This window comes from Rhineura floridana, chromosome 3 (assembly GCF_030035675.1).
Source record: "Rhineura floridana isolate rRhiFlo1 chromosome 3, rRhiFlo1.hap2, whole genome shotgun sequence".
NCBI classification, from domain to species: Eukaryota; Metazoa; Chordata; class Lepidosauria; order Squamata; family Rhineuridae; genus Rhineura; species Rhineura floridana.
The window spans coordinates 179,017,432-179,044,189 of record NC_084482.1 but is presented as its reverse complement, the minus strand read 5'-3'; the positions used below and the strand labels follow the sequence as shown (position 1 = coordinate 179,044,189).

Here is a 26,758-nt window from a genome sequence, read left to right as displayed (position 1 = left end):
CTAGATGGCACTTTCTGCCCATTTTCTTCTCTAAGAATAAAAGTGTATACCTACGAGCTGTCTGAGCTTCCAAGTACATGCTAACGTTGGATGAGTGCATACTTTCTGTTGCTCTTTTTTTTAAGCAATGCCAATGATTCTGTTCTGCAAATCCAACATTTGCTTTATGAGCAGAATGCTTGACAGATGGTCGCAAACACAAATTCCTCTTGAGGCTGTTCAGAAAGATATAAATCATACCTTTTTTTATAAAAAAAACAAGGAATGGTCACTGGTTAACAAAACAGCATCTAGAAGCATGCTGAACTTGGTGAACTTCTTACTCAAGTTTATGCTTCTTTTGCAGGTTGCTTGCCTAATACGGGTTCCCTCTGAAGTTGTCAAACAGAGAGCACAAGTTTCTCCTTCTGCCAGTACCTTACGGATCCTTTCCAACACAGTATGTGAAGAGGTATGGCCGGAAGCAATTAGGTAGTGTTCTTCTGTTTATGCAGCTGGTGGCTCCATGGACTGCTCCTTTGAAGTTCAAACTAAAACCCAGAGCAGATTCCACTGTCTCACTGACATGGAGCCACCAGCTGCCACTGTGTCTATCCCTGTCTTCAGTTTGGGCCCCTTGTACTATGGTTTCCCCTGTATCAAACTTGAGTTTGTCAGCTCCTCAGGGCAGGGACATAGCCTCTTTCTACTCTGTAAGGCACCGTATGCATAGAGGGCACTATATAAATCAATTAAAGCAGCGTTTAGTTAAGAAGAATCTCTGAGCTGTTAAAGCTATGGGAATGGAAAGAGTATATATTCTCCAGAATGTTGCTGATTCTTTGAAGTTCTTCTGGCCCAGGTCTTCAAACTCAGTTGCTTTCTTACAAAGCATCCCCCACTAGTGTCCCTGATTAGTCAGCAGCAATCTCAAAGGTCACGTTTCCATCTCATTAAAGGTAGCCCTCAGTTAACAGTCTAAAATGACTGGTTGAGAAAATGGTAGTTATGTATTGGGGGTGTGTGGATTGGGAGGTATGCTCTGCAGCCACTGTAGTCACAGGAAAAAATGGCACAAAAATTGGACTATAGTAAATAAACTGGCACCATGATGGAGCAATGTATTTTTTGTTTATTAAAGAATTGTTAGGCTGCCTTTTCAGGGGAAACCCTCACAAGGAGTTTAACAGTACATAAAATACAAAGCAATTGATGAAGGTAAATGGAATAAAATCTATTTAATCACCACATGTTGATGGCAGCTTACAGAGTTGTAGTCCAGTTAAAATATTTAAAAATTAATCTGCAGTGGTTTGTTCTGCAACGACTCTGCAGTCATTAGTCTTTATGCAGTGATTTTCCATGTCCTTAAATACAGCGGCTCTGTGCTGTTGCAAACCTGTCAAGGGCAAAGTGTACTGAGCATATGGCAAAGCAATTGGATGTCTGTGAACATGTGGAACTACAGCAAAATAGGCAGTCAGGGAGACAGCCAATGTTAGTTGTACTTTGAGTAGATCCATTTAAGTCAACGGGTCTATTCTGAATATGACTAACTTTTGTCAACACTTGCCCTATATAAGAGTATACACAAGGGCATATGTGTATTTCCTACATGTAGATTATCTCTATATGATGGGGCCCTGCATAAAGGACTGCTTTCAGTGTTACAGTTGGGAGCCATATGAATGCTTCTGGAAGCCACTCACACAACTAAAATTGTAATGGAGGTATAACTGCTGTGTGTGAGAGTCGTGCCATGCTAGTATATGAAAGGCAAACACACATGTTTAAATGGTAGCATCAAGTTTTGGACAAAGCAAACCAGAGGATGCCCACCTAGACCTGCAAGAAACCTCAAAAGAACAGTAATAGGCCAAGGTGGGTCATGTAATAAAGCATGACTTATAAAAGTTTCCAGGATAGGCCTGCATTTTGGCCAGAGCCATGAAGCAACTCAGCTTGCTGCTATTCCCTAGCTCAGACTCTACCTCATCATATTCACCTTTGTGTGGACTTATTCCTAGGATCTCCCTTGGCCAATTTAGCAAGAGGTTGGACTGACAATGACATGGATGTAGGAAGTCCTACTGACTGAAAGATACTGTTGTAAGAACACCAGTGAACCAGATCTGTAGAATGCACACAAGTGTTTCTTAAAGTGTTCTGACGCTATTTTGACAGCAGTGAAGCTCTCATAACTATTAAAAATTAAGAGTAGGTCTACAGATGCACTAAATTTTTGGTTGTCCAGCATCCTCGAAGACCCTCCTGGTCCGTTCATGTGCATATGGAAAAGCTGATGACTTCAAGATACTAGCTATGCATAGCAAGAATGTATTGACATATTTCAGTGCCCTTTTCTAACTTAATAATGCAGTATATTATCCCTTCGATGTGCAACTCTGATTATTTTTAGTAGTTAGACAAGTTTTGAAAGTGGAGATAAAGCTCTCCTATGTTGGTAAGGCTAGGAAGACAATATATAGTGTGTTATAATCAGTATTGTCAATTTGCTGGAAGCCAGAGCATTCTGCTTAATAAATCTCTAATACCTGCCATGTAATCATCCATAAACTGCAGTCTTTGCTAACATAATTCCCAATACCTGAAGTTTTCTCTTGTTGATTTACAGGGTATTCTGGGACTCTACCGAGGTTATAAAAGCACAGTATTAAGAGAGGTAACACGCTTCCCCTCCCCTTATTTTTTTTATGATCTATGTATTTTGGAGTTACTTGAACACTCTCTTTTTCTCCTGATGTGTTAATGGTAGTAATACAACTGAAACGAAAATGATGAAATTTTATAAGTTCTCTCTCATGCTTCCTTTTACCTGGCCTACCCTGACAGTGCCCCCTTTAAACAACATCTTAAAGGGAGGAAGGTTCAGTGCAGATTTATGATTAAAAATCTAAACATAGGGATATACGAAGAATCCAACCAGATGCCCATGGGAAGGTCCCAAGCAGGCCCTGAGCGCAATAGCCCTCTCCCCATTTGTGATTCCCAGCAACTGGTCTTCAGAGGCACATTGCATCCAATAGTGGAGGGAGAACATAGCCATCATGGGTGGGGAGAGAAGAGGGGAGGTAGCAGGCATCAGTTCTTAAAGTTACAGTTCTTAAAGTTATAGTTGTTATACTGACGAGCTGGGTTCAGTTCAGGTAGCCTGATGGAATGGCTGCCACTAGGTCCCCATCTGTACTATACATATAAAGTAGCATTATACTACTTGAACTGTATTATACCTGGGAACTGTAGTTTGTTAAGGGTGCTGAGTGTTGTTAGGAGACCTCTGTTCCCCTCACAGAGGTACAATTTCTAGAGCCGTTTAACAATCAGTCCCTCTTCCCAGGGAACTCTGAAATTATAGCTCTCTGGGGGGAACAGCGGTCTTCTAACAACTCTCCACAAACCTTAACAAACTACAGTTCCCAGGATTCTTTAACCATGATGGTTAAAGTGGTATGTTATCGCTTGAAATGTATAGTGCAAATGGGGCCTAGGTGACAGGAGATCCAAAGGCAGCTGGTCTTTCAGCAGAGGTGATGCAATGGCCCTGCTTCTTTTTTCTATGTCTGATCTCCACTTGATGCAGTGGCTGCCACCAGAGGACAGTGGAGATGCCCTTTGCACCCCAGATGTCACCTCTCACTGTTTTGCTGTGAGCCTCCTTGTATTAATTAAAAACAAAAATAATGTCAAGTGCAAGTCTCATCTTCGTTAGGGACTATGATATCTTCCAGGAAGATTATTATTATTTTATTATTATTATTTATTAAATTTCTATACCGCCCCATAGTCGAAGCACTCTGGGCGGTTTACAGCATAAAAATCAATATACAATATATAATATACAATTCATATTTGATACAATTAAAAGAAAAAAACAATACATCACATTTTAAATAAGATCTATCTTATTTACAAGATCTACTGCATTTTCCTCTTTATCTGTGTTCCTTGTTACTTTGAAGCTGTCGCATTGTTCAGGGGCGACCTCTGTCCCTCAGGCATTGTGATGCTGTGTCATGCACTGTAGTCACACGCTTGCTGTCAAAATACTGGTGACGCTTCATAGAATAGCAGAAACAAAACACAGGTCTGTGGGAGCAGGAGAGAGCAGTGAGCTCCTAAGAAGCTAATTTGACATCTGGGACAAATGTCAAAACTCTTATTTATCGGGCAGCATGTTGGCAATATGTAAGAAGAGAAGGAGCATGACTCCCAATATAATCTCAGAAACTTGCCTCTCCTCTTTGCTTCTCTCCCCCCTTGTTTTGGAAGAATGGGGCTATAGGGATATGAAAATGGAAAGTACCGTGTGCTTGAAAAACAAAATTCAATAAAAATATAAATAACAAAAACAAGCTGCCAGTTCTTTGACAAGCATGGAACATAAGAAGAACCCTGGTGGATCAGGCCAGCAGTCCATCTAGTCCAGCATCCTGTTCTCCCAGTGACCAACCAGATGCCTATGGGAAGCCTGCAAGTGGGACCTGAGTGCAAGAGCACTCTCCTCTCCTGTAGTTTCCAGCAACTGGTATTTGGAAGCATACTGCCTTTGCCTATGGAGGCAGAGCATAGCCATCATGGCTGGTAGCATTTGATAGCCTTTTCCTACATGAATCTGTCTAATCCTCTTTTAAAACCATGGAAGTTGATGGCCATCAAAGCCTCTTGTGAAAGCGAATTCCATAGTTTAACTCTGCGCTGTGTAGGGATGGTATCTGTTGGTCAGTGCCAGTTCGAAAGCATTCCGTCGACCTAACAGGCTGGCATCAATTTGAGTTCATTCTGAATCTGCTAGCCGCTGCTTTTACTTGTCTCTTTTTTTCGCTCTGAAAAAGTATCAATATTAATATTGATATTTTTTAAGGAAATATCTAGTATTTTGAAAGGAAATGTTGTTAAATTATCATTCTTACAGTCGATGTTTTAGAGGCATTTTTTAAAAAAACCCTTAATTTTCAAAAACAGCCATGGAATGCTATGTTAAATTTCGATCCTCAGCAATTGAGAATAAGCAAATTAATGGAAAATTTCGTACCAAATCTGAATTGGGCGGAATTCTAGCACATCCCTAGCTCTGTGTGAAGAAGTACTTTTTTTTGTCTATCCTGAATCTTCCAACATCCGGCTTCATTGGATGTCTAGAGTTAATATTGTTTATATATAAACAATTATACAAACAAACAAATAGCTAAACAATATACAGAGTTTATATTGTTGTTTAAAGTACCAGTTGCAAATATTTCTTCAAAAGCTTATTTGTTCCTTTAAAACAGGGGATGTTGCTGGACTACAACTCCCACTCTCCTGGACCATTTGCCACACTTGGCTGGTGCTGATGGGAGCTGGAGCTCAACAACATCTGGAGGGCACCACGTACACTACCTCTGCTTTAAAATCTTTCCTCTGTGGGATTAGATCAGATGGTGACAATCAACTCAGACTTGAAATAAAATTACAAGGGTTTTATTCCTATGTAAATATTGTTATATAACAATAAGAAAACCCACACTTAGTATAGCTCCAGGTCCTGGGAAATGGTGATGAGGGTTTCTTTGTTCTAGCCCCTCTGACTGTCTGGGAAAAAATGTTATTTGTTTGAAGAGATGACACCTACTTTTCTCAAACATAACCCCCACTATAGCTTCATCCTGTACTTATTTTCTGCCTCGCTAGGCACATGTTACTTGTTGAGATTTCATCTGGTTGCGGGCAAGAAAAGAAAAGTAAAAAAGGGCAACAAAGCTTTTTGATTTCTCTAAGGGGTTCTGAATAAATGAATAAATGTAGCTGCCAAACAATACCGGGTTTTTTTTGCATACTAACAGATATATAAAACACATTGTTACAACTGGATGCTATTCTCTCTCAAAACATATTTTGACCTGTGTCAGGGTGGCAATTAATTTCCAGTTGTGTCTCTTAGAGCAGTATGTGACCCTGCTGAAAAAGCATTGTGTTCTCAAGATGGCGACACTTTGTTGGAAATTTAATTGGAGGCCCTGTCCATTATGTGTATTCATAACAATTCCTTCAGAACCAATTTCAGCTGAAATATTGCTTTTCACCTGCCCAAATATCTTCCTTGATAGAATGAATTGCAAATTATTGTTGAATGAAATGCACCTTCACTTCAGAATGAAACAAATAACAAATAACCAGTTTTCCTTAAGTTTAGCTCCGTGTCAACACGCTTGTGTTTTTTCATCTCTCAGTATTGCTGTTTTGTGGGAAAGTGTCAAATTGTTTAATTGGCTTCTTTTACCACAAACCCAGCTTTGTGTGTAGAACTTCACACTTATGTTGGACATGTAATAAAATATCCATGTGTGTACTGTGTGTACACGCACACACACACAAAATCTTTGTTGTGCTCCTTTTAAACAGAAGGTATTTCTGTACTGAATTGAAGAGGCTGTGTTAATTGGTGGATATTTCACTGTGTTCTTTTTATTTATTTATTTATTTATTTGATTTATATCCCGTCCTTTCTCCCAGTAGGAGCCCAGGGTGGCAAACAAAAGCACTAAAAACACTCTAAAACATCATAACAACAGAAAATTTTAAAAATATATTAAATATTAAAATATATTAAAACACAACAACCATTACTACATATTAAAACAAAACATCTTTAAAAACATTGTAAAAAAAGCTTTAAAAACATTTTAAAAAGATGATTTAAAAATATATTAAAAAGCAATTCCAACACAGATGCAGACTAGGATAAAGTCTCTACTTAAAAGACTTGTTGAAAGAAGTAGGTCTTTTTGCACAGTGGTTTCAAAACTACATGGGACAGGAGCCTTTGTTTATTTCTCTTTTTTTCACCTGTGATTATCTGAAGAGAAGTGGCAGCCAATGAAGTGGGGTGCGGATCTTACAACGTGATTGACCTTGTGCCATGTGGTATATAGTTGGTGTACAAAGTCCTATACAGCTTGGGACCAGGATGCCTGAAAGACCTTATATACCTAGTAAGTCACTGAGCTCTGAAGGTGAGGGCCTCCTGCAGACACCATCTTATCAGGAGGTCCATTCCACACAACGTAGGAAGTGTACCTTTAGTGTTGTGGCACCTACCCTTTGGAATTGCCTCCCTTTAAATATTAGACAAACGCCATCTCTGTTATCTTTTCGGCATCTATTGAAGACCTTCCTCTTTCAACAAAATTTTAAGTAGAGACCTTATCCCAGTCGGCATCTGTGTTGAAATTGCTTTTTAATATGTTTTTAAACCTTTTTTTTTAAAAAAAATATGTTTTTAAACCTTTTTAAAACATGTTTTTAAAGATATTTTGTTTTAATATATTTTAAAGTCTGTTTTATGATGTTTTAAAGTGCTTTTGTTTGCCAGCCTGGGTTCCTGCTGGGAGGAAGGGAGAGATATAATTCTAATTAATAATGATAATAATAATATAATTGTAGATGTTAGCACAAAGAGGAGGAAACATGGCAATGCTGTTTTTAGCAGCAGTTGTGTGGCTCCAATTGCATCTAATTCCATTTAATTTTTAATGCCTCTGAGCCTGCTGATACTTCTTTCATTTTTTCAGGCCTCTGAAGCTGACAACTGTGTTTTATCCATAGCTGCTTGATTAAACTTGGACGATGATGAGGCAAGCAAATTCCATCTAAGCATCCTAAAGGATGTTCCATTTGTCCCTGCGTAACAAATCCTATGCAGATACAGTCATACAGAAATGAAGATTACTTAACAGAGTGCAGGAAGAGATGATGCTTTATGATTGTGTTATAAACATTGGGAACCCAAGAGCATAAAACAGAACCGAAGGATTTTGATGCTTCTCGTGTGAATTTCCAGAACTTGGAATGCAGGAGGGTGTGTGCCTTTGTCCACCATATTTGCAAAGTATTATCATACTGATAAGGCCAGTTGTATAGGGAATTAGGCGTTCATGATCTACTAGTTTGGTGATGAGCTGGCGACATCTATAGCTCCTCTGTTGAAAGGTTATCCAAGTAAGCTGGGCAGGCTTTTCAATTTCTGGAGAATTCATTTTATTAACTATGACCAAGGAGACCATCTGTTAAAATTCCATTACATTTAGTTCATGGGAAAAAGGGGGTGGTAAGAAGGGAAGCCCTCTCTGATTCTAAATTCTCTCTAGACTTTTTTTTTTAAAAAACCCCTAACATTCTTTTAACAGATGTCTGAAATGGACATTCTAATAAACGAAAAACTAGCATTAAAAACAACTCTATGGAACTGCAGCTTTCACTGTAGTTTAGATGTAATGATTTACTCTGCATAGTAAATGTAATTAAGGCTGACACCTATTCCCTTATTTTAAATTGTTTGCTGTAGAGCTGCAAATCTGTGTTAAGCCTTTTTCAGATTATTCTTTTCCCTGTGACTCAAAAGACGTTTATTTGTTCAGAAATGCAATGAAAAGAAGAAAATATGTTACATGCTTACCAAGCTGTTTTTGCCTCTATCAGGTCTAATTTTGCCCCCCCCCCAGCTAAAGGTTCCCCATGCCTCGGCTAGACGGTAAACAAAGCAAAGTGGAACTGGGGGGGGGAGATATTTTGGATGATGTTGAAGCTATGGAGTCTGTATCTGGTCACAGCAGACATTCAAGTGAGGATCTTTTTAGGTGCTATGCAGGTATCAGGTTATACCAAGAGCTGTTGGGAAAAAAGAAACATAATAATGACTTGGTTTGCACGTCATGGTAAGCTAGAGTGTGGTTTACTGTGACCATGTGAATGTCCTGGCTTGCAGAGAGGAGCTGGCACCGGCTTTTCTTCTCCCTGGGCTTTTTAGGTCAGCGTTGGATGGCAGCGAAGCCAAGGTTTGGCTTAGTGTGTTGTCTGAACCTGGAATCATGCTTAAGGTCTCTCTTCCTTAACCATGACCTGTAGCCATAGGACAAGTAATGGAGGAGAGACCTTTACCATGACCCCGGGTTCAGACAACATGATAAACCAAGCCTTGGCTTAGCTGCTGACCTACACAGAGGAGAAAAGCATCTGCAGTCTCCCTTTCAGGAGCTAGTGCATTTACACTGAGCCATGGTTTGGCTTAGTGTGACATGTGGGCGTGGCCAGTGGCTGACACCCATTTTTGAAAATGCAAGAATGAGCTGTGACCCAGAGTGCTCCATCTTTAGGTCTAACATGCAGGTTCCTTGATTGGTGAAAAATAAGAAACAAGATACCAATATATATCAATAATACAAAAAAATCAACACACTCATCAGTACTTACCTGGTGTAGTATGTTCGGTTCCAGGTTAAGGATATATAATAGGTTCAAAGGAAGGTAATAAAGATGGTCATTGCTGTGGAAAATGTTCTGTCAAGAAAGGTTAGACGAACTGGGTATGTTTAGTTTTGGGAAGACTGAAGTCAAGTATAATACCATTCTTCAAATACGCGAAAGGCTATATATATTTTTTTGTTTGACTTGTATGCTGCCATTCATCTTTTCCCTGATCTCATCCCAGAAAGACTTTTTCTTTATTGCCCCAGAAGGCAGCAGCTGGATAGCCATCTGTTGGAGATGGTTTGACTGTGGATTTCCTGCATTGAGCAGCTGATCAGATTAGATGGGGTACAAGGTCCTCTCCAATTCTTATGAAACAAACAAATATGCACATCGGGTAAAAAAAACAAGTGTTTTGGGGTCTTAGAACTAGAACTAGACCAGAGTCTTGTGAGTTACTGGAGTATTTGTTTCTTTATTAGAAAGAATATTATTTATGTGCACTCAAAGCGACTTACAGTTAGTAACAAATTAAAAGTAAAAATAAAAGATTAAAAAAATATAAAAGGTTAAAAACAAAAGAGAGCATAGACAGTGGAGCAACCCTTCTTAGGAAGGCTAAACAACAGAAGCCTCCAAAAGCCTTCCAAAGTTAAGAACCAAATGCCTGGGAGAAATGTTTTGCCTGGTGCCTAAAGATGGATAATGATGGTGCAAGGCAGACTTCCCTAGAGAGAGCGTTTCACAAATGGGAGGCTGTCACTGAGAAGGCCCGTTCTCATGTTGCCACTTTCCTCACCTCCTTTTGAGTGGGCACACAAAGAAGTGCCTGCGATGCCAAATGCAGGATATGGGTTGTACATATAGGGAAAGGCAGTCCTTGAGGTATTGGGGTCTTGAGCCGTATAAGGTGCCGATTTGGTGTGCATTACTGATCCTACCCAGCTTTGCCCACCTGGATGTTTGGTGCAACACCAGCGCAGTCTGCAGGGATTGGGGGGGGAAGGAATTGCTGTGGTCTACAGAACTTCCATCTCTGTCACCAGGAAACCACTGTCTTGGAGCTGGCTGTGAGGGCCTGCACCTGGTGTCAGGCCAAGGAGACAGTAAACTTAGGTTGCTGTTGCTGAACCATTCTTCCTACTGCCTGGCAGCTTCTCTGACAGAGCTAGCGGAGGCCATCTCAGCTGTGGTATTGCTGAAGCTGCCTCTAGTGTTCCTGCTCGGGACTTCATGGTCTCCATGACGACCATGGGGCTGTCTCAAATTGTCACTGGACCAACACATAGGGCAAGGCACACCCTCAACTTGGTTTTTGCTCCAGATGGAGGAAGGGGTGGTGGTAGATGTCACCCCACTGTCATGCTCAGACCACTTCCTGGTGAAATTTAGAGTTATGGCTCTGATCCTTCCCTGCAGGATTGGTGGACAGATTAAGATGGTGTGCCCCCAGAGACTAATGGAATCCACTGGATTCCTGAATGCCCTGGGGGAGTTCCCAGTAGATACATCAGGTGGCCCTGTTGAAGCCCTTGTCAGGCTGTGGAACAGTGGGACGCTTGGGCTCTTGACACAGTTGTCCCCGAGCACCCTCTCTGGCATTTATTTATTTATCATTACATGTATACCCTGCCTCTTTGTGATAGAAACCCAAGGTTGCTTACATATGGTTCCCAGGCACTCTCCCATCCAGGCACTGACCAGACATGACCCTGCTTAGCTTCAGCAGGGTGTTGGCCTCATGTGCCTTCAGACCAGAGCTTGGAAAAGTTACTTTTTTTGAACTACAACTCCCATCAGCCCAGTCCAGTGGCCATGCTGGCTGGGGCTGATGGGAGTTGTAGTTCAAAAAAAGTAACTTTGGCAAGCTCTGCTTCAGACCATAGCCAGGGCATTGTGCAGCCCGGTGTACACCTTGGTACACCAGTCAGCTAAGGGCAATGAAACAGGCTGGAAACAGAGCAAGTGGTGAAAGACATGCTATGAGGCTGATTGGGCATGAGTAAAACATCATAACCATGCCTACTGTATGGCGGTGAGGGCAGTGAAGAAGGCCCACTTCTTTGCCACCATTGCATCCTCAAGTAGCCATCCAGTGGAGCTTTTCTGTATTGTCAAGGGTCTGTTGCCATCAACTCCAGGAAATGGAGTTTTAAACCCGAGCCCACTGTCAATTGTTTGCAAGGCATTTTGAGGGTAAAGTTGCTCGCCTACATAGCAATCTTGATGCCCCCTCTACATCTACTGTAGTTCCCAGTGAGGTGACCTATGCAATATCTGCTGCAACTTCTTGGGAACGGGGAACGGTTTCAGTTGATGCGGCCTGATGATGTGGACAAGTGGTGCTTGCAATACAGCCAGCAACATGTCCTCTCGACCCTTGCCTTTGGCTTATTAAAGCTTGCCAAGAGGGTTTGGCCAAGTGGATACAGGGTGTGGTCAACACATCATTGCAGGAAGGAGTGGTTCCAGCTACCCTGAAAGAGGCGGTGATCTGACCATGCCTGAAAAACCCCACCCTGGGCCCATTGGTTTGCAACAATTACCACCCAGTCGCAAATACTCCCTTCTTAGGGAAGGTGATTGAGAGGGTTGTGGAGCAGCAATTGCAAGTACTCTTGGATTAAATAGATTTTTTTGACCCATTCCAGTCTGGGTTCAGGCCTGGTTATGGGACTGAATCAGCATTGGTCGCTCTGATGGATGACCTTTATCAGGAGAAGAACAGGAGGAGTGTGACCCTGTTATTTTTACTTGATCTCTTGGCAGCTTTTGATACCATTCATACCATTTTGATATACTTCTGGGCTGACTTGGTGAGATGGGTGTTGGAGGCACTGTTTTACAGAAGGAACCCAGGCCGGCAAACAAAAGCACTTTAAAACATCATAAAACAGACTTTAAAATATATTAAAACAAAATATCTTTAAAAACATGTTTAAAAAAGGTTTAAAAACATATTTTTTTTAAAAAAAGTTTAAAAACATATTAAAAAGCAATTCCAACACAGAAGCAGACTGGGATAAGGTCTCAACTTAAAAGGCTTGTTGGAAGAGGAAGGTCTTCAATAGGTGCTGAAAAGATAACAGAGATGGCGCCTGTCTAATAAATTTAAGGGTAGGAAGTTCCATGGGGTAGGTGCCACAACACTAAAGTTCCATTTCCTATGTTGTGTGGAATGGACCTCCTGATAAGATGGTATCTGCAGGAGGCCCTCACCTGCAGAGTGCAGTGATCAACTGGCTATATAAGGAATAAGACGGTCTTTCAGTTATCCTGGTCCCAAGGTGTATAGTGCTTTGTACATAAAAACTAGAACCTTAAACTTGGCCTGGTAGCAAATGGGCAGCCAGTGCAATTCTTCTCACCACAGCAGCATGTGATGAATGTTCAGGTACAAATTCTTCAGTTACATCTTCTCCAAATGCTTGCTACAAATGCATCTGATGCATTTCTGTCTGAACACATACCTATGCACATGCACACACTAACCCCAATATCAAACGGAAAAACCCAAGACACAGTGTGAGTGAAATTCGATCAAATTATACCCTGCCTCACTTAGTATGAAATTTGGCACATAGAATGACACAACAGATTGCTTTAATCTCCTAAAGTGTAGAATTAATAAAAGAGAGCCAATGTGATACAGTGGCTAGAACGTTGGAAAAGGACCTGAGAAACCACGGTTCGAATCCCCACTCAGCCATGGAGCTCATTGAGCAAACTTGGGGCAATCATAGAATAGTAGAGTTGGAATGGGCCTATAAGGCCATCAAGGCCAACCCCCTGCTCAACTTTCTCTTAGCCTAGCTTACCTCACAAGGTGGGGAAAAGGTAAAATGGGGAGGGGAAAAGCATTTGCCACTTTGAGCTTCTTGGAGGAAAGGTGGGATATTAATGTAGTAATAAATAGATAAATTAATAAATTTTCCAAGTTTATAATATTAGAATATTATATAAAATTCACATAATAACGAAAAGAAAAGGTCTTTTGCTCTTTGAATAAGATTCTGTAGCTAACTATGAATCCACCTGATAGTTGTTTAGCTAGCTTGCTAATCAGAATATCACGGGGCACTTTGTCAGAAGCTTTTGATATTAAGTTTGTGCCCAGGACCTTTTTGCAGACAGTGTTGCAAATTAATACATGAATTCCCTATTTCTAGGAACAACTATCTAATTTTTTTAACAGCCATTTTGCTAAAGGACTCCATTAACTTCTTATGTATCATATCAGTAAATATAAACAGAACTTGTTTCTATTTAATGGACAGCAGCCTTTCTTTCACTTATTGGCTAAAAAGGAAATATGCTTTAAAATGTTTTATCTGTGTCAGAGGGTTGGACAAGGTAACCTTTAAAATCCCTTCCAACTCTTCATCACGGTATTGCCCGTTCAGTACTTGTAACGTGGAGTGGTAGCTTCAGTTGCATAGACTCCAAGTGTCTATTCCCAAGAACAGACAAGTCTGGGATTTAGGTCCACCCCTCAGTTACTGACAGCCATCCAGTTCCAAGACTGCGGTGAAGCTTGAACTAACCACAACATAGGATACCATGCCATATGCATGTTGCCTAAATAATGTGTCACAGCTGCAGTTTCCTGGCATTTTGGAGCCTGAGTGACCATGGAATACCCTTAAACATGGGTTGCCAATGAGGTGCCCATGGGCACAATTACATGAGGTCTTCTCCTGCCACCTGTGAGGCTTCTGAGCCTCCTGTTCACTGTCACCTTTGGTTTATGAGGTAGTGAGGGTGGCTACCTTTTTCTCTTCCTTGAGAAGTACATAGAGCTGAGCAAGGAAGATGGAAGAGTGATACTTTGCCCCATTTCCTCTTTCAGCTCTGTGCTTTTCAAAGGCTCAGATTAATTCGACTGGATCTGACAGGATTGTTTGGAAGAGCAAAATGTGTGTGCATTCTCATTCTATGTCTCTGGGGGTGGGGAGGGTTACTTCAGAGAGGTGGGAGAGAAGTAACCAGAATGTGGCACCCACAGCACTTCCTCAAAAATCCAAATGTACCCACAGGCCTAAAAAGGCTGGCAACATTAACATAACATGTTAAACTGAAAGGGATTTTTGTTCATATAGCCAAGTATAGAAGACACCAAATGAAAACACTCCACTTTCATTTGGTTCTGTAGTTCTGGAACAACAGCATGTACAATCCCGTGCTGGGAAGAAAAAGCATTTTCTAAAGTGATGTGATCTATGATACGTTGCTCTAGGCTGGCTTTGATTTTTGTTCATATATTACTGAAGGCTAAGTCAGATAGGAAATACTGAAAGATTAGTACAGCATAATGTGTTTCAGATGAATTTTTTTCAACTGCTATGATCAACATGTGCAGTGCAATTATAGTAAACATATGCAGATGGGTCATGACATTAGATCTGGGCTCATATTACACTGTAAATATATGTCTCAGTATTGAACAAGTTTCCTTTCTCTACAGCCACAATGTCCCTAAACTTGTTCCCCTAAATAACCAAATACATAAACAGCAACTTAGGTTGCAGAGCACCCACCTCATTTAATCTTTTGGCTGTAGAAGTATGCTTGATATGAGTTACATGTGGGCATGAACAAGCAAAGATGTGAAGACAAACAGTGCAGTGATTTGTATCATTTTGGTTTTGGGGGTATTTCTTATGTAACAGATTAAAAAATTGGTGTGAATTTGTGTAGTGTGGTAGATTTAATCAAAAAAAGGTCAATCTCATTTGGGAAAAGAGTGTTTATGAGAAAAAAGCTGACCTGAAACCACACTGGAACCATAGCCATTTGATCCCATTTTTGCAAGAGCTGCTGGTGTAACCTGTGGATTGTGCTACAATTTAAATAACTGTGGAAAACAAGGTGGGAAAATTGTGGCCTTCCAGATGTTGTTGGACATTGAAAAGTGGTCAGGGCTGATGGAAGCTGTAGTTCACCAGTATCTGGAGGGCCACAGGTTTTTTTACCTCTGGCATAAACCATTGTCATAAGAACATAAAAAGAGCCTTCTGGATCAGGCCAATGGCCATCTCATCCAGCATCCTATTCTCACAGTGGCCAACCAGTTGCTCATGGGAAACCCACAAGCAGGACCTTAGGGCAAACAGCACTGTCTCCTTCTGTGGTTTCCAGCAACTGGAGTCCCAGTGCCTGCAGGAGGAAGGGGACCACCATCGCCCAGGGAAGGAGACCCGTTTGCTGCTGCTGCCTGCCTGCCTGCCTGCTGCTGCTACTGCTGCTGCTGCTTCTCAGCTACCACCACCGCCCTCTCCCTGTTGGACTTCTGCTCTGCAGGTGTCATGCCTTGCAGGCCCAGGCCCCCAGGTACTCGGGCAGCTGTTGCTGATATCATCTACCTGTCCCCTGGAGGGGATACATAAGCTGGCTGGCTGAGGTGGCTCCTGCTTTGCACATTGCCTGGCTTTTTGCAGGTCTTGAGTCATGTGCCTGGGAGAGAGGACTCAGAGCCAAGTGGGGAGACTTGAGAGGGCCCCAATTAGTGTAGTGACGGGTAGAGGGAGATATGGCATTGTGAGGAGGACTTGCCAGGTAAGGAGAACGTGGCCCAGGTAGTTAACAATTGTGCCTTGTTCCTATCCTTCCCACACCCACAGGTTTGTTGGTTGCCCTATCAGCCAGCTCTCAGGCCTCCGGATGCTGCTTCTAAACGCCAGATGGGTGCATAATAAGATCTCCCTCATTTATGATTTAATTGTGGATGAGGCAGCCGATCTGGCATGTATAACCGAGACTTGAGTGGGTGAGCAGGGAGGAGTCAGTCTCTCCCAGCTATGTCCACCAGGGTACCTGGTACAGCATCAGGGTAGACTTGAGGGTCGGGAGGGGGTTGCTGTGGTCTATAGGAGCTCCATCTCCCTCTGAAAGCCCCCTGTCCATGTGACTACTGGTCTGGAGTGTTTGCAACTTGTGTTGGGTCAGCAGGACAGACTGGGGATTCTGTTGGTGTACCGTCCACCCCGCTGCCCAACAGACTCCCTAGCTGAGCTGACGGAGGTGGTCTCGGGTGTACTGTTGAGATCCCCCAGACTGTTGGTTCTGGGGGATGTCAATACCCATGCTGACGCAACGTTATCCGGGACTGCTCAGGATGTCATGGTCTCCATGAAAACCATGGGACTGTCCCAATATGCTATTGGCCCAACACATGTAGCGGGGCATACTCTAGATTTGGTTTTTGCAACTGGACATGGAGATGGTGAACTGAATGTGAGTGGTCTTACATCAGTCCCTCTGTTTAGACTTACAGCGGCTTTCCCCCTCTGCAAGGGTGGGGGACCTATTAAGTTGATCCGCCCCCAGAGACAAATGGATCCGGATGGTTTCCAAAGGGCTCTGTGGAGTTTTCCGGCAGATAGGGCTGGCGCTGCTGTCGAAACCCTGATTGAACTGTGGAATACAGAAATGACCCAGGCAGTTGACATGATTTCTCCTGAGTGCCCTCTCCTGTGTAGAGCTTGTACGGCTCCATGGTATACCCCAGAGCTGAGAGTGATGAAACAATATAGGAGACGGCTTGAGTGCAGATTGAGATGAACTCCTGGTGGATGCAGTTACACACTAGTAAGTGCCTATGGTAAGCTGTATTTAGGGGCAGTTAGGGCAGCAAAAAAACCCAATATTTTGCTGCCACTATCAAATCATCAATCTGCCGCTCAGCAGAGCTCTTCAGAATTGTCCAGGGGCTATTACACACTGGCCCCAAAGACATGGTAGAACCATCTGAGGCTTGCTGTAATGAATTTGCTAGGCACTTCCAGGATAAAATCTTTAGCATCCGCCAGGACTTAGACTCCAGTGTTACAGCAAGTGAATCAAGCAGGGTATCCAGAGCACAGCCTTGTCCCAATTTCTTGGATGAGTTTCAGTTGGTACAGCTTGAGGATGTTGCCAAGGTGCTTGGACAGGTTCATGCAACCACTTCTGTGTTGGATCCTTGCTCTTCTTGGCTAGTAAAAGCTAGCAGGGATGGAACAGCCGGCTGGGCCAGGGAAGTGATTAACGCCTCTCTGCGAGAGGGGGTGGTCCCTGACTGCCTGAAAGAGGCAGTAGTGAGACCACTCCTGGAGAGACCCTCCCTGGACCCAGAAAATCTTAATAACTATAGGCCGGTAGCAAATGTTCCATTCCTGGGCAAGAACTCGAATGAGTGGTGGCAGGCCAGCTCCAGACCCTCTTCGATGAGACCTATAATCTGGATCCATTTCAGTCGGGTTTCAGGCCTGGTTTTGGCACGGAAACAGCCTTGGTCGCCCTGTATGATGACCTCTGTCATGAGAGAGACAGTGGGAGTGTGACTCTGTTAATTCTCTTTGATTTCTGAGCAGCTTTCAATACCATCCTTCTGGTATCCTTCTGGGAAGACTGACTGAGTTGGGAGTAGGAAGGACTGCATTGCGGTGGTTCCGCTCCTACTTGGCGGGTTGGCTCAAGAAGGTGGTGCTTGGGGAACATTGCTCAGCACCCTGGACTCTCCAGTATGGGGTTCCACAGGAGTCAGTTCTGTCCCCCATGCTGTTCAACACCTACATGAAACCATTGGGTGCGGTCATCCGGAGCTTTGGAGTGCGTTGCCATCAGTATGCTGATGACACGCAGCTCTATTTCTCCTTTTCATTTTCTTCAGGTGAGGGTGTCATTGTGCTGAACCGGTGCCTGGCTATGATAATGGACTGGATGAGGGCTAATAAACTGAGGCTCAATCCAGACAAGACTGAGATGCTGCTAGTGGGTGGTTCTTCTGACCGGATGGTGGATGTCCAACCTGTCCTGGATGGGGTTGCACTCCCCCTGAAGGAGCAGGTTCATAGCTTGGGGGTTCTCCTAGAACCATCTCTGTCACTCGAGGTTCAGGTAACCTCAGTGGCACGGAGTGCCTTCTACCAACTTCGGTTGGTGGCCCAGCTACGCCCCTATCTGGAGAGGAATAACTTGGCTTCAGTTGTCTATGCTCTGGTAACCTCCGAGTTAGATTACTGCAATGCGCTCTATGTGGGGCTGCCTTTGAAGACGGTTCGGAAACTGCAGCTTGTGCAAAATGCAGTGGCCAAATTGTTAACAGGGACCAGACGGTTCGAACGTATCAAACCAATTCTGGCCCACTTGCATTGGCTGCCTGTATGTTTCCAAGCTCGATTCAAGGTGCTGGTTTTAACCTATAAAATCTTACACGGCTTAGGATGACAGTACCTGATGGAACGCCTCTCCCGATACGAACCCACCTGTACACTACCCTCAACATCCAAGGTCCTCCTGTGGGTGCCTGCTCGGAGGGAAGCTGGGAGTCTGGCAGCAAGAGAGAGGGCCTTCTCAGTGGTGGCCCCCAAACTATGGAATGATGTTCCTGAGAAGGTGTGCCTGGCGCCAACACTGTTATCTTTTCGGCACCAGGTCAAGACTTTCCTCTTCTCCCTGGCATTTTAGCATGTCTTTTCAAATTTGCATATTTGTTTTTAATGTTTTTAATTGTGGTAAACCGCTCAGAGAGCTTCGGCTATGGGGTGGTATAGAAATGCAATAAACAAACAAACAAACAAACTGCTATTTGGAAGCATACCACCTCTGACTAATGAGGCAGAGCATAGCCAGCATGGCTAGTAGCCATTGATAGCCTTCTCCTCCATGAATTTGTCTAATCCTCTTTTAAAGGCATCCAAGCTGGTAGCTATCACTGCCTGTGTGGGAGCGAATTCCATAATGTAACTATGTGCTACGTGAAGAAGTACTTTCTTTTGTCTGTCTTGAATCTTCCAACATGTAGCTTCGTTGAATGGCCACGAGTTGTAGTGTTATGAGAGAGGGGAAAAAACTTTTCTGTATCTACTTTCACCATGCCACACATAATTTTATACACTTCTGTGATGTCACCTCAAGCCTCAAATGCTGCAACCTTTCCTCATAGGGGAGTCACTCCATCCCCTTGATCATCTTATTTGACCTTTTCTGAACCTTTTCTAACTCTACAATATCCTTTTTTAGGTGAGGCGACCAGAATGGTGCACTTCATTGCATAACTGTACACTGATCAGAACTGTACATTGTGCTTTCTACATTGACAGGCAGAATCTTTCGCTTTCTGTGAAGTTAACCATGTGATACAGTATTATTCATATTCACAAGAAGTTATTAATATATGGGATTTAAAAAAGAATTTTCTTTCTTGGAGTAATATTTGCTCTTCATTTAAGTTGGTGGCAAGTTTCCCATTTTCTTTCTTCTGTTCAGATTTAAATGATCTCTCAAAGCATCCTCACTTGCTTCGTGCATGTGGTTGCTTTTAGGATTGGGACCTTATACTCTTGTCAAGCAACCAACATTTTTTGGATTTCCAAGTAATTTAGACCAGCTATAACAACATTGAGAGAGGAATATAGAGGTGAAGGGTGTACTGAAGAGGCAGATTTGGAATTTAAATACCCTGGCAGGCTCTATGAATTTTTTTTTGCTTAAGCTTCCTTTTAATAGACATTGTTTTATTTATTTATTTATTTATTTATTTTATTTAATTTATATACCGCCCTAAGCCAGAAAGGCTCTCTGGGCGGTGTACATAAAAGATAAAACAAGCAAGATATATAAATACAGTAAATATAACAATCAAAAATCAAAACAACAAGCAACAAAACCAAGCAACATCAAAATATAACAATAATAAGATACTGTTTTAAATACACTATAAAAACAATTATTAAAATACATTTTAAAATGCCTGGGAGAATAAAAAGGTTTTCACCTGGCGCCGAAAAGATAGCAGCATCGGCGCCAGGCGTACCTCATCGGGGAGACTATTCCACAATTTGGGGGCCACCACCGAGAAGGCCCTGGTTCTGGTCACTACCCTCCGAGCTTCTCGATGGGATGGGACTCGGAGGAGTGCCTTAGATGTCGAGCGCAGTGTACGGGTAGGTTCATATTGGGAGAGGCGTTCCACCAGGTATTGCGGTCCCATGCCGTGTAGGGCTTTATAGGTCAAAACCAGCACTTTGAATTTAGCCCGGAAACAAATAGGAAGCCAGTGCAGACAGATTTTCATTATGATGGTGCGTTAAAATGTTACATTTAGATTTAATCTGTTAGGATCGCATTTGATGGCAAACAAGTACATGTTGAACATTGATAAAGTTGGTGATTGATTGATTCAGAGACCATGCTGCTTGATTGCTGAACCATATTTTGGCAATGGAAAGTGCTCCTCTCCTTATCCTCCTGCCTGTGTGTATCACCTCCCTTTCCAGCTTACAAATAATTATGATATATCATGATGTCTGAACAGCTATAACTATAGTTAACTTCTAAACCAGAGACTGAAAAAAGATTCATCGGGATTTCAATCTCTGATTTAGAACTGTGGCTACATTGGGACAGATGTTACAGTTATTGCCAAGGTAAGGAATGATCCCAGTACAGGCTTCTCCTTCATTCCCAGCTCTGCAAAATGATATCCTTCAACTGAATATTTTTCACCTTTAATGTGCAAAGCATGTGCTCTACCACATAGTTATGCCCCCCTTTAAAGAAAGTGCCCAGCCCCAGCTTCCATGCCAAGCCCTAAAATCTATCTTCAGTCCACGGTGTTTGTAAATGAGCTGCTTTGGCTCTCCTTCTTAATGGTAATTTTTTTTCAGCATTGAAAATTTGACTGTGCTTGGTATTAGACCATAAGACAACAAAGTTTCTTTCATATTTTTAATTAAAAAGCTGATTTAAGTGCTTTTTAGTGGTGTGTTTTCATTACTCTTTAAAAAAATTAGGGTTTGAGTGGCAATTTCATAACAGTACACTAGAGGGTGCCTAATGCCTGTGCTTCTTGTTTGGAGGTGCTTAATGCTAAACTTTAGCCACACAAGGTCTTATCTTCACTTTGGAGAAATCTGTTCAAGTAACATAATTAGCGTTACTTCTAGAAAATAAATCCTATCACACTCTCTATGGTTTGCTTGTCTAAAGGCTTTAGAAAAAATCAAGTGAGATCTGTATGTGGATTACTATGATTTATGTGTTTAGTTTTCAAACTGGAATGTGAATAAAACAGTATTCCAAATCGTTAGTTCTTCAGCTGTAAGCTAATTCAGCTGCACCTGCTCTTGTCTTACTTTGAAATACTATTTAGATTGCCTGATTTGGGATTACAATCTAAAAATATTCAGACATAATATTTCCCTAAGCCATTGATGGGCAAACCTTTTTGCAAACATGCCCCAGAGCCGAAGTATGCAAATGCCACTCTGGTGTGTGCTGCAGTACACAAGCAGCTCCTTGTGCCTTGGTGTGATTTTACCTCTAGTGTGGTGAGCCAGGATGCAGGCACCCATGTAACACTGGAGCAGTGTAGGCAGATCCCTATGCCCCACACTGGCCCACACACCTTCATGCTTCTGTTGAGGCATAGCTCAAATCCCTATTCCTGTGCCACTTGTGCATGTGCTATAATTGGGACATCCATATTTATTATTTATATTTGTCTATTAAGCCCATGCCCTAAACATGTCTAAATGAGAAACCGTATCACTTATAACAGGGTAGCCGAATGCATTGGGGGGAGGGGGGAGCTGATAATCGCTATAGGTAGGAGAGCGTCTCTTAATTTCTTTAATATTTTTCCTGGTGGGTGGAGATTTAGTGTCTGAAAGGTGGGTGAAACCATAAGGATAAATTTCCCAGTGTTTCCTTGTTTGAGATTTGTGAAGAATGGTGGCATGGGAGCTGCTGCTACATGAACTCCCTCTCAAATGCCATCTTGGATTTGCTTATGCATGCATTCTGTAGTTGCTGCACAAGACCATAAAAAGTTCAAAGCACTGCTAATCTTTTTGAGACCCTTGTTTAAAGGGATGGAGATGGAGGAAGAAAAAAAAAGGCAGTGGAACAGTTAATTATATCAAAATCAGCCAAATGTTCCATTTGTCTTATTTCTAACACCCTAATTGGCAGTGTCAGTTTAATTGGGGCTGTGGGTCACCATTGGGTTGACTGTGGCTTCTGATACTTTTCTTGGTCAGGCCACTTTAATAGTGCTATGAGGCAGTGGTGGCCAAGCAACTCATATGACACTCATACTCCATTTTGTCTGTTTCTTGCTGCCAGGCTAGCAAAGGCAATAGGGCCTGAAATGGGGAGGGAAAATTACCTAGCACCTGAATGACCCAGACCATTGGCCTCTTTGAATCTTCTGACCTGGATTTGTACATTCAAGCAAACCATAGCTAGGCTAAACCATAGCTTAGCATTATGTGTAAACTAGGCAGTTTTCTTGATGTAATGAAATAATAGTATGCTTTCCTAGAGCAGCAGAAGCCCATTTAAAAATCCTCATTACAGACCTTAGTAATATCAAACTTGCATTGGGCAGGGGGTTGGACCTGATGGCCCTATAAACCCCTTCCAACTCCACTATTCTGTGGTTATATGAAACATGTGGAGACTATTAGCAATCCCTCCATCACCACCCTCTGCAACATAAGTACAAAGGAAGCTGCCTTATACTGGTCCTATACATATATAGGAAGCTGTCTTATACTGAATCAGACCATTGGTCCATCTAGCTCAATATTGTCTACACTGACTGGCATCAGCTCTCCAGGGTTTCAGGCAGGGAGTTCTCTCCCAGCCCTACCTGGAGATGCCAGGGATTGAACCTGGGACCTTCTGCATGCAAAGCAAATGCTCTACCACTGAGCTACAGCCATGCCAGAACTGAGCAAAACCATTCAAAAATGATTCCATGAACATCAGCCAGTCCTCATAGCCATTAGTGGTTTCCCAGTCATCACTACTTTAACTATGAAGTAAATTGAGAGATCATTAATACTGTCAGTGGGCTGCAGTTTTCCATATAGAGCTATAAGCGTCATGCCTATTTTCATAAGAACTTATCATCTGACCTGGTATAAGGCAACTTCCTGTTTGTCCATCTAGACCATTCCTGTCTAACTTAATTCTCTTAACTTGAGGTGTTAGTGATTGAACCCAAGGCATTCTGCCTGCAAACCTTGTGCTCTGCTACTGAGCTACACCTCCTCCTATAAAGTGGTTTGCCTGCTTCCAGAAAACCTATTGTCTCCAGCTGCTGTTGAAGCTGCAGAGCAATTTAGGTTATCATTCAGAGCAATCACTCATAAATTCAAATGAACAATTCTCTTGAAACTAATCCCCACTTCTCTATTACAATCCATAGTATGTTTTCTTAACACTAAGTAGCCAATTAGTTGCTAAATAATGGTAAATGGCTTTTAAGCTATATATGAGAAGTGCTGCTTTTTCAGAAGCTACTAATTTGTAGCCAACAAATTGTTGCATTTCATATATTACTCAAGTAGTCTGACCAATTCTCAGAAGTAATCTGATGTGAAAATTTTGAGTTGAAAATGAAATTTAAGCATGCCCTTTTTATTTTACACTTACCTGTCAGCTTCAGCGGATATTTGAGATGGACCTTCCGGTGCATATTTGAATTGTGCCATTGTTAATTATCTCAAGCAGTGCTGTTAGTATATTGGGTAGATTTTTCAAGATGAAAACTGGCTTCTTGACATTATCAATAATAGTTTGATATCTTGGTTAATTCCTGACTATACTGATCATGCCTTTCTCTGACTTTTACACATTCTCTGTATGTTTCTCTTCAAGGCTGATGAATTCTACTGCAAAGATTTGTCTTGGTCCCTTCCTGTATCTAGATTTTCTAGACAGTCCTGGAGTTGCCAAATGTTGTTGGATTACAACTCCCATCATCACTGGCCATTGACCATGATGGCTGGGTATGATGGGTGTTATAGCCCAATAAAATTTGGGGCGCAAAGTTGGGGAAGGCTCATCTAGATTGGTTCAACTGGAAAGTTAATATTTGGAGGTAGTAAATCTCTCATGGGTTGCCAATGCCACACGTAGCCTTGTAACTAAGCCCACAAAAATTACAACCCTGCAAAAAAAAAAAAAAGTAATAGTTTGCATTACCTTGCTTGCCGTGGAGAAGGGGAAGCCCCCTCCTCCATGACAAGCATGGTAATGCAGGCTACTAACCTCCTACCATGCAGGTAAAAACAAAACATTGCTTTTATCAAGCAGACTGATGGAGGGGGGGATGGAGCAATCACCCAGTTTTCCACCAGCCTGCAGCATTTCCATCATGGTTATGGAGTAAGAGACTTTCCGTTCTTTGTGGCTAGCATGAAATTCAAGTGGCTGGTAGAAGAGGGATGGAGCCTCCTCCTCTGCCCGCCTGCTTGCTTGTCTGCATGGAATTCCTATTCACTTATAGCAATCATGTGAGTTCTTAAATATAAGACTGGCTACCTGGTAGGAGTGTTGGAAAGTTTTAATTTATTAACTGATGTTCCAAAATTTCCTGCCTTCTTTATACTTGCCAGTTGACTCCATAGGATCTGCCCAAGCAATGAAAGCAACAGTATCCTGGTGCAGTTTCAGACACAGAAGTAGTCTCATGAACACAGATTTCATCTCCACGTTCTAGTGTGTCTAATTTTAACATATTTCTGCTTGAATAATAGCAGTATGATCCCTGATATCGCTATAAGTACAAGTGCTAAAGTCTGACTGTGAGAACTATCAGCCCTTTCTTGCTTGGTAAGTATGTCACTTAAGCAGATTTCTCTAAACATTACATTCTGCAAATGGTAATCTCTTCTAGGGGGACTAACGGGAAGAATACTTTGTTAATGTTGCATAATCTGTATAAAAGTGAGTTCATCCTGGCACTCCTTCGGAATAATAAATTTTTTTGTATGTTTGTATATGTGATAACATCCTTGCACGTGTATTTTTCCCAAATCCCTCTCGCAGATGACTACACCTTTTTCCTGTCTTTTTTCCTTTTCTCTTCATCCCTTTTCTTACCAAGAAAGGATCACAGCCATCAAAACTGGCAAGCGTTGAGCATGATAATTAGTTCAATACACTGACCAATTCTCTGAATTACAAGTTCAAAGAAACATGTGGACATGGATGAAATCAGATTTTGGCATTTCTCACTCTGATTGTTCCAGGACACTTGGAGCTTCTTTGATCTGTAAATAACTGATGGGTTTTAATGCCTGGCTCAAAATACTTCAAGCACGTTTTGCAAAGTTTCGTTTTTAGTCTTAGAGCTAATTTTACGTTACAGCTTTGAACCTATTAATGAAATTATTCATGTTTTTATGATTTCAAGGAGTACTTGTAGATTTTTTAAAAAATAAAGAGCTTTTCACTCTTTGATTACTAGGCAAGGTCCTGGTGCATGTGTCTCTATACTGTGCTGTAAATGGAAATGGACTGCCTTCAAGTTGATCCTGACTTATGGCGACCCTACAAATAGGGTTTTCATGGTAAGCGGTATTCAGAGGGGTTTACCATTGCCTTCCTCTGAGGCTGAGTGGCAGTGACTCGCCCAATGAGCTTCATGGCTGTGTGGGGATTAGAACCCTGGTCTCCCAGGTCGTAGACCAGCACCTTAACCACTATGCCACATTCTAGTATAAAAGCCAAGATGGTAAATTCTTAAGATTATTTATTATATTTTATATCCAGCCCTTCTCCAAGGAGCTCATGGGTTCCGCTTTCTCCCTACAGTGCCGCTGCGAGGTAGGCAACACTGAGACAGTGTTACTGGCCCAATGCGACACAGTGACCTTCATGGCTTTAAAGGGACTGAACCCAGGTCTCCTCAATTATAAAGCCCTATTCTCACCTTTTAAGCATGTCCACTGGAGGCGTGGAGTGTAGGATTATGACTGCCAGCCTGTGCCTGACCTTTCCAGGTTCAGCAGAAAGTGTGAGCAAGACTGCATACATACAGTTGTATGCATATCACTTCTTCTACGTGATCAGGAACCCTATGTAATGATTGCCCCCACTCCATGCAGTCAGTGAAAATAGGGCTATAGTCTGCCACTTGACCATTGCACCATATCGGTTCTTGTTGTCTCCTTGAATTTCCTTAATATGTTATCTGATATCAGTAGTTACCTTGTAGTGGTAGAACTGGACTGATCAATATTTTATTTTTATTTGAAAACGATTAAGCCCATGCTGATTATAGCAATTGAACTGGTCATTTGAAGGCACGCTGACCTTTAAGGACTGAGTTTGCCATTTCCTAAATAGCAGTATTGGTGCATTGTGTGCACTAAGAATCCACCACTGAGATTCTGAAGGTTTCCAAAAGTGTTACGACACTAGTGTGATTCTTGAAAATTGGGTAACTTGAATATGTAGAATAACAACTTGTTTAATATTGATAAATGGTTTGGCTGGAAGAAGCAATTATCAGACTTTAGTTTGTTTCAATATTTAATTTCAGTGGGACTTGAGCATTTTCTGGATTGGGGCCAAGGATTTTATAACATTGGTATATACCTCTAGTAGTTAAATCCTGCTGAGAATGTTTGTCTGTCTTTCTGTCGGGTTCACCCTGTTTTTTGCTGCCCTGTTCACAGGTGGTAAATTTGGAGGGGCCATTTCTCTGAGTGTTGTGGAGCTGTAAATGATGAAATTCAGGGCCCTAATTTTTTGT

General features: G+C 42.0%; 1 protein-coding gene across 7 annotated transcripts in view; it reads left to right on the top strand.

The window, feature by feature from the left end:
- SLC25A26 (solute carrier family 25 member 26) overlaps nucleotides 1–26,758 on the top strand; it is a 185,534-nt gene that overhangs the window by 39,792 nt on the left and 118,984 nt on the right. For 3 of the 7 annotated variants that reach the window (XM_061618696.1, XM_061618695.1, XM_061618699.1), the window contains exons 4-5: nucleotides 347–451; nucleotides 2,615–2,662. The exons of 1 other annotated variant lie outside the window; for it this stretch is intronic. In XM_061618696.1, coding sequence (XP_061474680.1) covers nucleotides 347–451; nucleotides 2,615–2,662 — 153 coding nt within the window. Of the gene's footprint in view, nucleotides 1–346; nucleotides 452–2,614; nucleotides 2,663–15,363; nucleotides 15,556–24,755; nucleotides 24,832–25,468; nucleotides 25,556–26,758 lie in introns of those variants that run through there. 3 more of the 7 variants (XM_061618694.1, XM_061618697.1, XR_009761539.1) reach the window with 2 other exon arrangements.